This window comes from Mizuhopecten yessoensis, unplaced genomic scaffold (genome assembly GCF_002113885.1).
Source record: "Mizuhopecten yessoensis strain PY_sf001 unplaced genomic scaffold, ASM211388v2 scaffold716345, whole genome shotgun sequence".
Lineage (NCBI taxonomy): Eukaryota > Metazoa > Mollusca > Bivalvia > Pectinida > Pectinidae > Mizuhopecten > Mizuhopecten yessoensis.
The window spans coordinates 456,899-474,140 of NW_018480070.1; the positions used below are offsets into that span (position 1 = coordinate 456,899).

At 34.6% G+C, this 17,242-nt stretch overlaps 1 protein-coding gene across 1 annotated transcript; it reads right to left on the reverse strand.

Moving 5' to 3' along the window:
• Positions 1-12,151: 12,151 nt before the first annotated feature.
• Positions 12,152-16,942, reverse strand: LOC110443423 (translocon-associated protein subunit delta-like). The gene is made up of 6 exons (XM_021487640.1): positions 16,840-16,942; positions 14,322-14,440; positions 13,867-13,941; positions 13,534-13,623; positions 12,705-12,770; positions 12,152-12,325 (listed from the first exon to the last, which is right to left on the reverse strand). Exons 1-6 carry the CDS (start codon positions 16,901-16,903, stop codon positions 12,224-12,226), a joined length of 516 nt encoding a protein of 171 aa, XP_021343315.1. The 5' UTR covers positions 16,904-16,942; the 3' UTR covers positions 12,152-12,223.
• Positions 16,943-17,242: the final 300 nt, after the last annotated feature.

Here is a 17,242-nt window from a genome sequence, read left to right on the forward strand (position 1 = left end):
ATATAAGGCGGAAGACTGAAACAAGGTTCCGGAATTCAATCATCTTATAATCTTGAGATACAATGTAATATTTCCATTAATGTTCAGATATATATCATATTTCCAACTTTGACATCGAAAAGAGATTATACTTATATAAACGCTGGTATTCCCTTTATTTCCGAATCCCTAATATATCACAAAGGAGCTCCCGATTATTTACACACAAAAAACGAACAGCAATAAGGGACCCGAGATTTATTCAATGTTTGGATCTTTTCCTGACGTTGAGAGAGTGTGATTACCAGGTAGACGTTTTAGGGACTTGGGACAACACTAGATACAAGTATGTGGAAGTCTGTTAGACACCCTAAATGGAAATCTGACGTGTGGAGATGTGAAAAAACACACTTAAATACTGCTCCGACAAAGATAATGTTTGATGTATATGATATGAAATAAGTTACAAAAATAAAAACCAAATATATACCATGCAAGTAATAGGAATGAAAGGAGAACGTCACACGGCAAGCCTCGGTTTGACCCAAATTCTTTATACAGGAGTAGAATTTCCATAAACCGCTAATAAAATAATATAATCCGTAGCGTTCTCGTTACCGATTATTTTACTGGTAAACATAAGTTTAAACACATTGCAGTTGCAAAATGTTAATAAAATAATCATACTACGACTTTTTTCCAAACTATTAAGTGTTCTAACCACTATTCAAGAAAAAAGATAAATTGAAGGCTGATAATTACAGACCTGATAGTATTTTGAGTATTGTTTCAAAAATCCTAGAAAAAGCAATTTATAAACAACTGGAACAATTTTTGATTGATAACAACATTTTGTATGAGTTCCAATCTGGTTTTAGAAAATCCTATTCCACTGACTCCTGTTTAATTCACCTGGTTGATCACATAAAGTCCCAGACGTCTAAAGGTCTCTTCACTGGAATGGTTTTACTAGACCTACAGAAGGCCTTTGATACAGTTGACCATGGGATTTTGTGTGATAAACTTGGTGTAATGGGCATTGAGTCGGTGGAGTGGTTCACATCATACCTTTCCAACAGAAAACAATTAGTCAATATCAATAATGTGAACTCAGATATTTGTAATATAACATGCGGGGTACCCCAAGGGAGTTTATTGGGACCGCTTCTTTTTCTCATTTATGTAAATGACATGCGGATCAGTATTGACCCAGGATGCAAATTATTTCTGTACGCAGATGACAGTGCAATTATCTTCTCGCACAAAGACCCAAAAATTATTTCAAAATTTCTATCGAAAAACTTAGAGTCATGTCACGATTGGCTAACAGATAACAAATTATCCTTACATCTTGGAAAAACAGAGAGTATTTTGTTTGGCCCCAAAAGGAAACTTTCCAAATTACCTGAAGGCTCATTTTCTGTTTCGTGTTACGGTAATATAATTATGCCTCAGGTGTGTGTCAAATATCTTGGTATTATATTGGACAACTTTCTATCTGGAGAACAAATTGTCCAAAATATTATAAAAAAAGTGAACCAGAAATTGTGGTTTCTATATAGACACCGTGACTGTCTCAATTTTAGATCTAGAAAAACCCTGGTGTCGGCACTGATCCAATGTCATTTTGACTATGCTTCTAGCTGCTGGTTCGAAAACATATCCAAAAAACTTCGACAAAAACTACAAATTACACAGAATAAAGTGGTCAGATTTATTCTGAAACTTGATAATAGATCAAGAGTCACCCATCGGGAATTGGAACAAGCTAATATGTTGGATGTTAGGGGCAGGGTGAAACAGCTCCGTTTTAACCATGTCTTTAATATTCAACATAACAAATGTCCATCCTATATGAAAGAAAATTTTACTAGAACAGAGAAAAAACACTTTACCAGGAACAGTGATCTGAATTTCAACATTCCTTATATAAAAGGTGTGGAATCATCATCTTTTTTCTATAATGCTATCAAAGATTGGAATAACTTACCACATTCAATAAAATCTGTCGATCACAAGATGAAATTCAAAAGCGAGATAAAAAAGTACTTACAAGTTTTGGCAAAAAATGATTTTGAGCAAGAATTTGTCTTCTAAAGGTAATTTTTATTCTATCCCAGTGGGTGACTCTAAACTTCTTCTAAAAATATATGATGTATTACCAAAATTTTAACTAAAGTACCAATATAATATGTACTTTTTATAAATGTTATGGAAGATTTTATTACCATCATCCTCAGTCTTTATTTTATTAAAAGTCATTTTTATATATGTATTATACCCCAAATTGCTATAATTTGTTAGACAGATAATAGGTTGGTAGGGATTGCCCAACCACCTGTTGTCTGTTCTACACACAAGTACCACAGTATAAATGTATATGGCCTAACACCATCTTATATTGTTACTTAATATCTGCAAGAATGACATCATCTTGCATTATGATACAGTGATACATATAACTGATATTTTAATATTACAAGTGGAAACAACATCATGCATAGCTCCACATATATATATTATCAGAAGGAAATCATATTTGCTAATGACAACTCCATCATATACCGTCAAATAAAATAACATTTTATTTTGATGAAATAATATATCATCATCATATTTGACCAATTACAACTTATTCTATTCATATATATATTATTACGAGAAATCATACCATCTTATATTCATATTATAAGGTCAAATCCTTAGGACCTTTTGTTATCTAAGTAATTAAGATCTATACTAGAGGACCCCATTGGAAATAAGCTGCCACCCAGCTTTCATGGGATATCCTAGGTTTAAGCTTAGTCAAACAGATACATTGTATTTATAGTGCTCCAAAATTTGTGATATTAACTTTGATGTGATAATCTAAATACTGTGATAAATCTGTGATTATTATGCAATTGAAATTCTGTGATCATATGTGATATTTGTACCTGTATCTTGCTTTTACCGAATAAATATTATTATTTCTAGTTATGTAAATAATTGGATTAGATAGCATTCAAATCATATCACTCTTCTCCAGTAGATCGGGACTTCCCAATCATTCGGTCGGATATAACGGACGGCAAATGGGATTAATCATTAATGGGTCAGCGCTATAAAAGTGTGTCATCTTATTTTAATTACTATTGAATAGCCTACATTTCACATGTGATTGTCCATTGTATAAAGATATACGTATTTTACTATTTGATCAAGCAGCAATTTTAATTGAAAATGATTTATCAATGAAATCATGTGATAAATGTGTACATCTTAGGAATGAACCTGAGCTACAGAATTTATAATGCAATAATTGTATCATATTTCATGTAAATCTAGTTGTTAATCGTATTTTAATGACTACGGTGTCTTGTAAAGCCAAAATTGGCTGAACAATGTATATAGTTTTTAGATTTTCATATAACTGTATTGGTTTGTATATATATTGTGCGACACTTAAATAAATTATTGTTGATTGATTATTGACTATTCCTTAGCCTAATATGCTGAAGTCCTTGCAACACGTGAAACGAATGGAGAAGATATGCGTTTTATCGACTTTAAATCTCCTGTGATGACGGAATTAGATTGTTATCCAAGTCCATGCTGTGGTAGATACTTTAAGCAGAAAAAGTCGCGATAATTAAGACGCTTAAGAAATGATTTGGCCATGGAGACGTTTGAAACTTGAAATATTTTCATCCAAAAGTTTTTTAAAAATATTTAGGTAATTATTAACAATAATGTATATATAATTGCATAGTCAGCATCTATAGTTTTGTATCTAGAGTTTATATGATTGTGTTGATCTTATTCCATTCGGAATATCTTTAATAAGGAAAAGCAATTATACTCCACTCCTGGCAGGTGCCATGCTCGACCACTGGCCATTTATCCAACTTTCTTTTGATGATTGCTTATAAAGAGATTTAAGATTAATATCTAGACATTTGAAGTCAAAGTACACTACATCAATGTTCTTTCCGAAGTCCAGTGCTCAGCTTTTTGTCTTAAACGTCTAATAATCGCAGCGTTATTCTGAAATCAATACAAGGCAACCTTAAAATCATCAAATCATCATCTTCCTCGACAGGAGGTGACCCTAAGGGGTGTGCTGCTCCAGAAATAGAACTCCAGAAATAAGGTGATTCTGCATTGTAGGTTTGATCTGAAATCAGGAATGCTCCATTTTCTTCAATATATCTCATCTTTGAATTGTATTAAAGGGCACGGTGTCAGGAAGCACCGTCATCACTTCGAGATAGAGAAGTGACGTAGGCCAACTCTGTGTTGTTTTATACCCTTATGCAAACGACGTAGAGCACTATAGATACAGATTTAGAAGTCACTTTCATGAGCGTTGCGATGAAGAAACAACATCAATATTCGAGTCCTTTCAGTAAACGTGTCCGACGATATAATATTTGTGTTTAAAATTCTGATTCTTTTTCTTCATTTTCAACAAAGATTCATTTCCTGTCTATTCCAAATCGTTGTCACAATTTGAAGGTAGTTTCTGGTGGTAGTAGAACGGTGTTCTGTAGTGAAGACAAAGCTACTCCACTACAACGGAGAATATTTTTGATGAACTTGTTTTTTGATGTTTTGTTCGGTTGAATCCTGAAAGGACGACCTGTCCATCAGCTGTCCTTCCTCAGGTCAAGCTTATCTCCTTTTACCAAGTTTTGTTTAATTAGCTGCAAGTCAACAGGATGCAGTTCTGTTGAGCAATTCCTTAGGGCGTAACTCTGATTATAGTATCTGCTTGAATATGGATCAATTTCTGTTATGATTTGCAGACATGGCTGCCATTAAGTAATTAACCGTGACTGTAGGGGATATTGCCCATCTGTACGGTGGCTGATATGTGCCATTTCGTTGTTTCGTCTTTTCGCCCCGAAAGGACGACAATTAACAAATCTTAATTCTCGTTGTGTCGTATTTTCGCCCCGAAAACAGCGAAATGGCAAATATCAGCCACCGTACATCTGACCAAAAAATGGCTAACTGCTGCTGATGAAAGTTGTTCAGTGTCGTTGTTGGTGGTGATTTCCATAATAGTCAATCCTATTTGTATTGCGTTGTTCAGCGGAATGTAATGTCCCTTTCACGTGGAAGATACAATATGGTTTCACTTATGTTCATTACTGTCATTTTGGTTCTGTTACAAGTTTTACGTAGGCCTAATTGACGCCCCACTCAAAACATTGTACTTTGTCAAAACATGCAAACAAGGTGAAGAAGCTAAGTGATTTTGTAGTTTCATACACACAATATGGAAATGACCGCCTCGCTTATGTAAATTCTATCTGCAGTAATTCTGAGCCTGAAGCATGCAAAATATCATCTTGTCCATAGAAAATACATTTTCAAATTGATGCAGTTTTAAGTCGTCTTCGACACAAATAAAATGCGTATATCATTTAATATCAGTACCCTATTTTCTTTGTCTCATTAATTGAAGTACAATTTGAATCTTAACAACTAAAGACAGATATGAAACGCTATTCTTATCAATTAAAAAAACCTAAGAGGGCATGGTGTACGGACGTATGTTCACATTTTGTCGTCGCTCTGTCAACTACATCTCTTATGTGACTTCCATAAAATTTCATATATTAAGTATACCTCGAATGAGTTCGTGTTTCAGGGTGTCAATGTCAAAGTTACAACTCCAACGACTTTCTGAGGAACGATTTTTATCAATCTTTACATATCATAGTGAAAATTATAAAAAATACTAAGGTAACGGCCACCATTACTTCTGCTCATTGTTTTCACGACTTCATAACTTCTACGGTGTTGATCAAACTTTACATACTGATCATGAAGTAGGAGAAAATCTGGAACGAGTTTGGTATTTCAAGGCCACTGTTTTCTCCACCACCAAATCTGAGACCAAGATGGTCCTTTAAACGTGTGATGTAACTTGTACAGACGTGATTAACTCTATTTTCATGGCAGGACGAAAAATTAACATGTAGCTGCCAAGAAATTGAAATATTGCATATTTGATTCTCCGTTGTGACAGTTTATTTTCCGTTTATTTCAACATTATGTCCAAGATGTTACAAATTATCAATATCCTACTATTAATGTCTATCGAAAACTTAGGTGCGCTATAAAACTGTGTTGTATTTAATTCTTGATTTTATTACATATTCTGTTTCAGTGAAGAGCTTTTGTATGCTTAGCTGTTAGACATTCTAACTTGTTATAGGATGAGTGTCTATAAGGCCCTTTTTTTGGGCTCCGGTATATTTGGATTTTACCCTCTTTAATTTGTTCAAATATGTCCTATAATGTATTACTTGTACAAAACCTAAGGCAAAAGTTTGGCCAATAGTGAGTTTTTGGAGGTACCAAAAGGGGGAGGGTAAATCACAAATATAATTTGCTGTTTTCAAAATGAGCTGAAAACCAAAATAGTTCCATTTCTGTTGTTGAAAACATGCGTAAACTAAACGGGCGTATATAAAAGAATGAAAAATGACAGAAATTCAATCGTCACTTAAAAATCGTTCAAAAAAATAGAGGATTAAGTCAGGGGATAATTTCAAATGAAAAGTGTAGTAAAGTTGAAAATTTCAACTCAAAATATATATTAGAAAGGAAATAATTGTGGAAACTCCAAATATTTCCATCTCAACCACTCTCACCTACGCCTCATTCTCCCACAAACTTACTCTCTTTCCGCTACACACTCTGTCTCCCATACACACTCTGTGGGAGTACACACACTGTCTCCCATACACACTCTGTCTCCCACACACACTCTGTCTCCCATACACACTCTGTAGGATCACACACACTGTCTCCCACACACACACTGTCTCTCATACACACTCTATGGGAGCACACACACTGTCTCCCACACACACTCTGTCTCCCATACACACTCTATGGGAGCACACACACTGTCTCCCACACACACACTGTCTCCCATAACACAATGTCTCCCACACACACACTGTCTCCCACACACACTCTGACTAAACACTCCGTCTCCCATAAACACTCTGTCTCCCACACACACACTGTCTCCCATACACACTCTGCCTCCCACACACACTCTGTCTCCCATACACACTCTATGGGAGCACACACACTGTCTCACACACACACATACTCTGTCTCCCTCCCTCTCTCAAACACTCACTCTCACCCAAACTCCCACCAACTTACTCTATTTTCCAAACACGCTCTCTCTTTTTCCCCACATAAACAGTTCCAATTAGAAGAACGACCACCTTGAGCATAGAGTATCCAATCGAAGGTAACCTCCAATATCAGAATACAACTGCCAAAGTAACATTCTCCTTTCAGATATGACCGTGCAGATGAAAGTGTAGTTATTGTACACGTAACAATCTATTCACGACAAATACTAAGCTAAAAGGCCAATTAGGGGTTAGGGGAGCTTTGATTACACATCAGCGCACAGTTGGGCACTACTGTGTTTGAAACAAAAACAACATCCCATCGGAAATCGTACATTTTTTATATTAAATAAAAAATGTATGCGTATACAGGTGTGCAGCTTTTATAACATTAGATATAATACTTCAACAATATTCTAACTCTTAGTCATTTTAAAGGGAGACATTTGAGCGCGTTCAGAACAATTGCATATAAATTATGTTTTAAAATTTGAAAGAATAACATTAAAATATGATATATTTTGGCTAATTCCAATTTGAGTAAGATTGTAGGTAACTCTTTATTGTTTAATTCTATATTAGGTAGACCGATTACAGTTAATCTCTCCCGACTAACACTACTTATCCCTGTAATTACGCTACCAGTATTGATTACTACTCAGATCAACGGTTTACCGACTATCTCCTAAAATGCATTATTTTATTGATGAAGAACGCTTTATAGACTGCATAGTCTATTTGTAAATGGAATTTGTGCCCCCACCCACCCCTTTTCACTCCGACACCACCACGATTTGCGTTGGGGTTCAATCTATCCACCGTGTCTTGGAAACAGTTGAGATCCCAACAGTTTAACTCTACAATGCTGAATAATGAAAAGAGAGGGATAAAGACACATTAGGACCTTGGAATCATTTGATTCGAAAGCGTAGTTCCAACTCCCCTGTGGGCTGAGGTGATATGCCAAAAAGGGGAAGCTGGGTGATAAATATTAGAAAGCCTACTCCTCTAGACCACTCTAAGGCATTACTAGGATGAGGAATGTTGAATAAGGACGGTATGTCGTAAAATGTGCATTGTGTAATATGTAATATTTTTTGTACAATGTGTACATGGGACTGTCTGTAGTGAGATCTTTAACTGTATTATAAGTGTGTAGCTACCACAGGGGTATGTATGCATGATACTTGCACCCCCTATAGTACATAGCTATAAGCTACCACAGATGACTGTAGTATGCTATTTCCTCCCCTGTAGTACATATATATAGCTACCACAACGCATATAGCATGATCTTTGCCTCCTCTATAGTACATAGCTACCGCAGGAAAACTGAAACACAATCATTGTCTCCTCTATAGTACATAGCTACCACAGGAAAACTGAAACACAATCAGTATCTCCTCTATAGTGCATAGCTACCACAACGCATATAGCATTATATTTGCCTCCTCTATAGTACATAGCTACCACAGGGGCTGTAGCACGATCTTTGTCTCCCCTGTAGTGTACAGCTACCGTAGAGGACTGTAGCATGATCTTTGCCTCCCCTAGAGTAAATACATACCACAGGAGACTGTAGCACGATCTTTGCCTCACCTATAAGTGTATAGCTACCACAAGGGAACGGTAGCACGATCCTTGCCTCCCTTATAGTATATAGCTACCATAGAGGACTGTAGCACGATCTTTGCCTCCCTTAGAGTAAATACCTCCCACAGGAGACTGTAGCACGATCTTTGCCTCACCTATAAGTGTATAGCTACCACAAGGGAACGGTAGCACGATCATTGCCTCACTTATAGTATATAGCTACCACAAGGGACTGTTGCACGAGCTAGCATGAAACTGTAGTATGATCCTTGTCGCTTCTATAATATATAGCTAACACAAGAGGCTGTAGCACAGAATTGTTTTCATCTGACCTTAGACAGACGGACATACAGACGTAATGACGGACAATTGGGGATAATAGGATCGTACCTATCTTACAAATACAGTTATAGAGGAAAGATGTACAACGATCGAATGCAAAAGAATGTCACCAAATATTTACAACAAAATTATAAAAAGAAAGTATTACATAAAAGAAATATCAACAGCGATGTTTATATATCGATTTATTTTATATTTTGGGGCAGTGCTCGAATGTTTTTTTTATAAACAGTTCGGAGTTGGGACGACAAATGAATAAAAGATGATCGAGAGTTGTGTTCATGAGCCATTTTACATTACTTCCTTGTGAGAAATTGCGGAGTAAGGTTATTTAATGTTCTTTACATTAATACAGCTCTCGGAAATCTGATTGAATAACTATTTCGATAATTCAATGAGCTTTTTATTTTTTCTCCCCATATTTTACCATATTTTCCCGTTTTGGTACGGTACCGACCATGATCATTCAAGAGCACCGCTACACAAATAATTTCGCGAAACCAATTACAAAAAGCAACATTAATATAATATGTGTTATGGTGTCTCAATCAACAGAAAAGAAATATGTTGATAGGGGTAAATCAGGACTTTTTATAAACAAACAAAATATGAACGCGGAGACCCTTGAAAGTAGAACAGGAGGAAGACCAGACATTCCGGAAGGGTAAGCGTCTCTTGCTTCCATCAACGACACCCGCCATGTAAATCTAGGTCAAATCACAGGTTTCTGCTTTTAAAATGTGTACATGTACATGTATTTACTATATCTTTCCCGTTTTCGAGGCAGATACTATGGTCAAATCATTGTAATGTCATGTGAGATAAGGCAGAGTAATGAGAATTGTAAAAAAAATATTATAAGTTCCGATAGCATTAGTCTTGAAAATTGCTAAAACCTACATTATATATAAATTCCTATTCTTGTGGGGAAACATGATTCGGTTTCTTTTGATTGATCCTGTTACACTAGGAATTTCGGAATCTTAGTGCACTATCATCGACGACCATTTCGGTCAGAGCAAATGCTGTACTGAAAGTAATATTTTGTTTGACATGCAGAGACCAGCATATCAATATGCGGGAAACAGAATGTCTGAAACATTTAATCACCATACCCACCATCCTTGAGCAAGGAGATACACTTTAGTCCGTGTGTTCCAAAACAAAAGAAAATGGTGTTTTTTAAGGTAACAAGAGTACCGCGGAGCGGAACAATATACGCCCGTCGAATGCCATATAGTGTTATATACTTTCTTACACTGATATAAGATCTGCATCATTCTAAGAGTGTTAGCTGACATGCAATAAAAAATGTAGAAGAAAAAATCAAATACTGAAATGAACAACGGGCAATAACTTTTGGAAAAATCGTTGAATCAAAATTCTTTTCAGAGAGACACAACTTCCTATCATGATTATAATGTATACCAATTTTCAAAGAGATCCGTTGAAAAATGTAGAAGGAGATTGCCGGACAAAAATCAAATACTGAAATAAACAAAGGCCAATACCTTTTGCAAAAATCGTTGAATCAAAATTCTTTTCAGAGAGACACACCTTCATATCATGATTATAATGTATACCAATTTTCAAAGAGATCCGTTGAAAAATGTAGAAGGAGATTGCCGGACAAAAATCAAATACTGAAATAAACAAAGGCCAATACCTTTTGCAAAAATCGTTGAATCAAAATTCTTTTCAGAGAGACACAACTTCCTATCATGATTATAATGTATACCAATTTTCAAAGAGATCCGTTGAAAAATGTAGGAGGAGATTGCCGGACAAAAATCAAATACTGAAATAAACAAAGGCAAATAACTTTTGCAAAAATTGTTGAATCAAAATTCTTTTCAAGGAACCACAACAACATATCATGATTATTTAGCCTACGAAGTTTCAAAGAAATCTGTCAAAAAATGTAGGAGAAGATCTCCGGACAAAAAAAAAGATACTGAAATGAACAAAGGGCAATAACTTTTGGAAAATTGTTGAATCAAACTTCTTTTAGGGGAGACACAACTTCATTTCATGATTATAATGTATACCAGGTTTCAAAGAGATCGGTCGAAAAATGTAGGAGGAGGTTGCCGGACAAACAATAGTTTACGCCGACCGGACAACCCCATACCATAATGCTCCCGTCAAATTTGACAGGCGTATACAAATTTATTGTGGGATAAGTATGAAACTTTTACAACTTAAATATCATCATATAACCAATATCTATGCCAAGTTGCATGCTTATCCAAAAAATGCCTTTTACGTACAATCAGCGCATAAACATTAAAAATAGGCAGAACATTTGATAAAACCATGAAAACGGTTAACTTTAAGATTAAAGCAGATGCTTTCCTTGAAGGTAGGAGACTTAAAATTACCAACAAATCAATCTTCATATATTAAACTTATCATTTTACTGCAGTTATTATGGCAAATGCCATTTTTTTTATTTGTAACTTTGACAAGTAGGAAAATAAATCAGGACCTGTAACTCACTTCAGTCACAGGTGCTGAACACATATTATGATATATATGATGTACAATATTAACAATTACTATCATATACTTATAGAATATAGGGCGTTCTGCACCTGCCAAGTTTGAGATGAGTCCAGAAGCCATAACTTAGTATCAAACAAAAGGATATGCATTTTATGAAAGTGTACTGAAATAATTAAAGTTGAAAGTTTCAACACAAAATATAAATTAGAAAGGAAATTATTTAGAAAACAAAACACTTTTCATTTGAAATTACCTAAAAACAACCCACTGACTGTATCCTCTGTTTTTTATAAACAACCTTTAATTGACGATTGGATTTTTTTCATTTTTCATTCTTATATATATGCCCGTTTAGTTTACACATATTTTCAAAAACTGGTTTTAAAGCTCATTTTAAAAACAGCAAATTATATTTGTGACTTACCCTACCCCTTTCGATCAAAATTTTACCTTAGTTTTTGCGCTGGTAATACATTAAGGAGGGTAAAATCCAAATATACTGGCGCCCAAAAAAGGGCCTTATAGACACTCATCCTTTTCACCATGTGAAGAGAATGGTCCAAAATACAAACAAAACATTCAAGGTTTTTATAAAAGAAAATTTATTTGAAAATAATATTAAATGAACTTGTATAAAATAAACAATGCTATGTGCGTTACTGTAGCTGGCTACGTGCATTGTAGGCCAGATACCATACGAACACTGCTACAGTGGCTGCAACGAACTCGCTCTGGAGGAAGGGACCCTTCCACACGCCCTGTAGAAAATAGAAATATAAGTTACATCAACAAATTGAGTTCATAAATACATTCTTTTTTAAATGCAAACATTTAAAAAATATTTCAGAATTCGTGCACAAGAACATTTTTGCTAATATTTTTACATGTAAATGAAGAAATATGTATAATCCTTGCAATGCATCTTTCAACATTGTCAATTGCAAATTTATTGCAAAAATCTAGAGAATTTTATATCCCGCTGTTCATTTAGCTTAATTTTTGAGAATTTGTGAAAGTAGTTTGATCATATATATATAAACATCCTTATATTTATCATTTTATACACAAGGATTTTGGCAAAATGAGGATTAATGTAAAAAAAAAACAATTCAAGTAGAGTGTTCTCCCTTTACTTACAGGGTGGTTCATGTTGATGGTATGAACAGGTTTCAAAGCGCCAGTATCTTCTCCACTTCTCTGAGTCTGTAGAAATACATATCTCAATTAAGCAAATTTCAGAAAAAATGAGGAATTTCCTTTTCATTACTTTTTAAGTATTGAACATAAATAAATATTAGGCACTGTTATGATTAATAAAGCAGAAATATGTCAAATTTGAAATAAAAATAAAACCTGAAAGTAATCATGTAATTCAGACTTTAACATTACAAAACGCAGCTTTTAAATTTCTCTTAAACCCATCAACCCCTAAAGTTACATTTGAACCTTACCAAATCAAAGACTGGGCAAATCCAGTTTAGATATGAAGAGGATGAATTAGTTAAACACATGGTTTTAATAATTGTCAAAAATAGCCTTGCATATTTAAACGGAGCATTATATAATATCCGCTATAAATGGTGAAAAGAATACATGACATTGTCAGCTAAAGGATGCTGTGTTAATTTATTGTATTCTGATATTTGAAATGAAAGTTTTCAACAAATGTATTTGAAATAAATGTTATTCGAAGGAATTTCCTTTTTTATAACTTGAAGTGCTGTTTCATACTAAGAACCCTCTTCATGCATTCTTAGAAAAAAATATATCAAAATTACTAACAACTACATTTTTGATGGGAACATATATTTTTCTTTGCTGACCAAGAACAAGGTTGTTGTGATCCTTGTTAACTCATTCACCCCTGAAGACACATTTGAACTCGTCCAATTCAATGGTTGGAATAGTTCATTATGAAATTTCAGGGGTGATCGAGTTAAACAATCCATCTTCACAATTAATATACCTTTCTAAGAGCTGCAAATCCCTCCTCATCAAAAAGTCTGATGTTATAGGAGCCTGAAGGCAAGTTAGCGTGTTCATCGCTGAAGCTGACCTGTATAGGTAAAAAAGGACAAGTAAATATAAGCACCTATTGCAGAATTCATCATACATGTACAAAGAAACCCTTATTCATTTCTAGTATCACCTGAAGCTCCGAGAACTTTCTGTAAAGGAATTGAACTGATTTTTTTTAATTTGATTGATTAAGAATGTTTCACTTTGAATAAGCAAATTACATAAAATTTGTTTTAGAAAAAACAAAAAGGATTTTATAAAGGTACAGATATTTTTTTACCTGATATTTATCTCCAGTAACTGTTCTTGTCACCGGAAGAGTTTTTCCCTGAATGTCAGCATATAAATTCATATTCTGAAATGGTAAATATATACATTTAATAGGTACAAACACTGTCAGAATTATCTGTTCTGTTTTGCCATTTTTTTACTTGACCTTTTTTTTTTAAATTCATACTCTGAATCTTCTAAAAGCAAAATCTAAAATGATAACCAAGAACCTGAAATTTTATCCATCTTCATTTCATTTTCAAAGAAAAATATTTTTATCCCATTACAAAAAGTAGCAGAGTCACTGTAAAGATTTCATTCTTTCTATGCGTTGCTGTATTTTAAGTTTGTCATGGTCACGAAATGTTGAATGGTTCATTAAAAATGAAATATTGCTTTATTAAAGTAATTAGAAACAAAAAAGGTCAGTCAAGTTGTTTTCATATTTAGATGTAATTTACTCACCGATACACTGTTTTTGCATTTCAATGTAAACTCTATAATGAACACAGTATCTGTTGAGGTGACAGCCTCTGTTGTGGTGTAGGTCTGTGTCTTGACCTCTGGTGCCAGACATGTGTCTCCTGTACAACACACAAACAAAAGTTTCAGTTATTGTCAAACATTCAGTTCCTCAAAAAGATGTTGCCTCAGTGAAAATGTTTTGTAACTATCAGATTTGTCTAGGCAGAATAAACAAAATTACCATATTCCACAAGTCATTTTAGAGTAAGACAACTGATTTCTTAACTTGTTGTAAACAAATTGATCTAAGTGAAAAATGAGCTGTTTTGTCACATTGCACATAAATCAAACAATTCCTGAGTAGAAGTTCTCCTCTACCTCCTTACTTAGAGTAGTTCTTTTAACCCCCACCCCCTTAGTAGAAAGGGGCCAGACATTTAGCAATAGCTTTGACATTTGGCAGTGCAACCAATCATATTGGAAGCATAGTGTACATGCATCCGTCCCGAGTAAAAATATTGTTTACAAGATAGCGACCCCTCATCGACCCCTGAACCGATTCAGGATTTATAAACACCAAAACAGGGTAATATCAAATCCCACACCTAGTAATATATCATTTGACTTTGGCGGTTATCAGTCGAGACTATTAAAAGTAACACTAAACCACCTGAGAGGGTTAGGGTTTTATCAATTGAGTTAGCCCCAGCTTTACAGAGATAGTCCTGGTTTCATAGGATGGTGAAGCAAATAATAGGTACATATCATTATGTAGTTCACCATCATAACAATCTATTCAGTGGGCCTGAAAATTCAAAGTTGGTTTGCCCAAAAACCTTAATTGCCCCTTATTTAGTTAGCCGTATAATAATGATTTTTCACAATAAATTTTGTTTACAATATTTCTTTCTTTTAGTTCCATATAAAATTGTCTTCATATGCGACTCTTGTTGATCGAACATTTCAATATTTGTTCTATAAATATATATAAGTATATAAATATTCTGATGAAAACCAATAGTATTCACAAGTTTAAATATTACTGATTAGTTGTAAGTTAATATAGATTGCATTTGCAGACTAAAATATCAGACAATGCAGTGTTTGTAAAGTTTTGCCAGGAATTTGAGCATTAATATTGAATTTAGTCATCCAAAATAAAAACAGTTCTTTTAAACACTTGGAGCAAAAAAAGGCGCTATAAGCAATTGTATTCCGAATTATTCTGACGTTTATCGACTTTTATCGGTCTGTCGACGATTAACGTTAGAACTCCGGCCCTCTATAATATACGGGAAATAAGCGACTCACGTTAGGGTCGCTGTTCAAACTGATATTTTAGAAATAAATAGTCACTTTCACACACATGTTGCACATGGATCGAAAGATCTATTCTTTATGCACTAGGTGGTATCAATAACATGTTTCAAAGATCACTACGAACAGTATTTTTCAACGTTTTCTATGCCAACCCATGTTTTTAATGGAAATAAGGCCATATGCAATGTCACATGATTTGACGAGATCTTGCATTACCGAAGGTATTTCCCAACGTTATGACGTAGGCCGTCGAGATTTTAGTCACATGGCATTAGAAGGCGGGGCTATCAAAAACGTAAAGTAAAACAGAGTAAGTTTTAAAAAATATAATTTTAGTGATTGTATTGGTTATTTGAGGCAAGTTATGTATGTTCATCATGTTCATAAAAAATAGATCTTTCGATCCATGTGTGTGAAAGTGACAATTTGTTTCTAAAATATCAGTTTGAAGAGCGACCCAGGCGCGAGTCGCTTATTTCTCGTATATTATAGACGGAGTTCTGACGTTCCGATATAAAAAAGTCGATAAAACGTCAGAATAATAAATCGGACTATAAGCAATGGAGGTGATACAGTTTGTCATTTTCACACAGGTTTAGACTTTTTTGTGTGATCACAATTGTACCTCATTGTATTTTTGATTTCATAATGTTGAAAGAATAACGCACTTTTTTGTACATATGTTTTCATCTCACATTATTCCCCATTTCAGTAATAAAAGTGTTACTGAAATGGGTAACTGTTACCCAAATGCAGGAGTGTTACACATATGCGCCGTTGTGCATAACCTGATTATAGTAAATATTTTCAAGTTATTGGAGAATCTGTATATATTTTTTTTAGATTTTGAAGATGAGTTCCTGTTTTTGATATGTCATATTTTACCATATTTAAAAGCGATCTAAGGCCAGAGTATATAGGAAAATTGCAAATGTTCCATTTTAGCATAAATAAAAAGAAAGATTCGGTTACTCTTATGTACCTAAACGATCAGTAATTACTACTTAACAAATCGGATAAATTTCTAGCCCTATAGTCGTTGATCACTGAACCAATATCACTGTGCCACGTCAACACACAAAGCCGACAGTAAAGTGTTTCACTTGGCCGTTACGGACGATGGTATGTCAACATACAGCTGGTTCGTGATAAAGTATCTTATATTAAATGAAGTGATCGAGATTTCAAACCATTTTACCTAGAACACACAGCGGGAGAACAAAAAGGCAGCAGAGCACAACAACGCTACTGGTAGTCGCCATATTTGCCGGGTTGGAAAGGTAATGCGGAAGTGCCCTTTGTAAAAGCGGGACAACTCTGTTTTACAGAACGGCACGGGGCACGCCCCCTCGGGGCGTTAAATGTGAATAACAGGTTTCCAAGGAGCTTTCTGGTCCGAAATAATGATCTCCTCTCTTTTTTGATGAAGCAGATATATCTGCGCCACATCCCAAATTTTAAAAGGATATAGTCAGCTATTTCGGACTAAGGACTTCCATGTAAAGAAAAGAGCTAAACAAAATATCGACATTCCTCTACGTTCAGAAGTTTTCTTTTGATAATATGTGTATTCCACGTCTATTTCCAGGAATGGATAACAT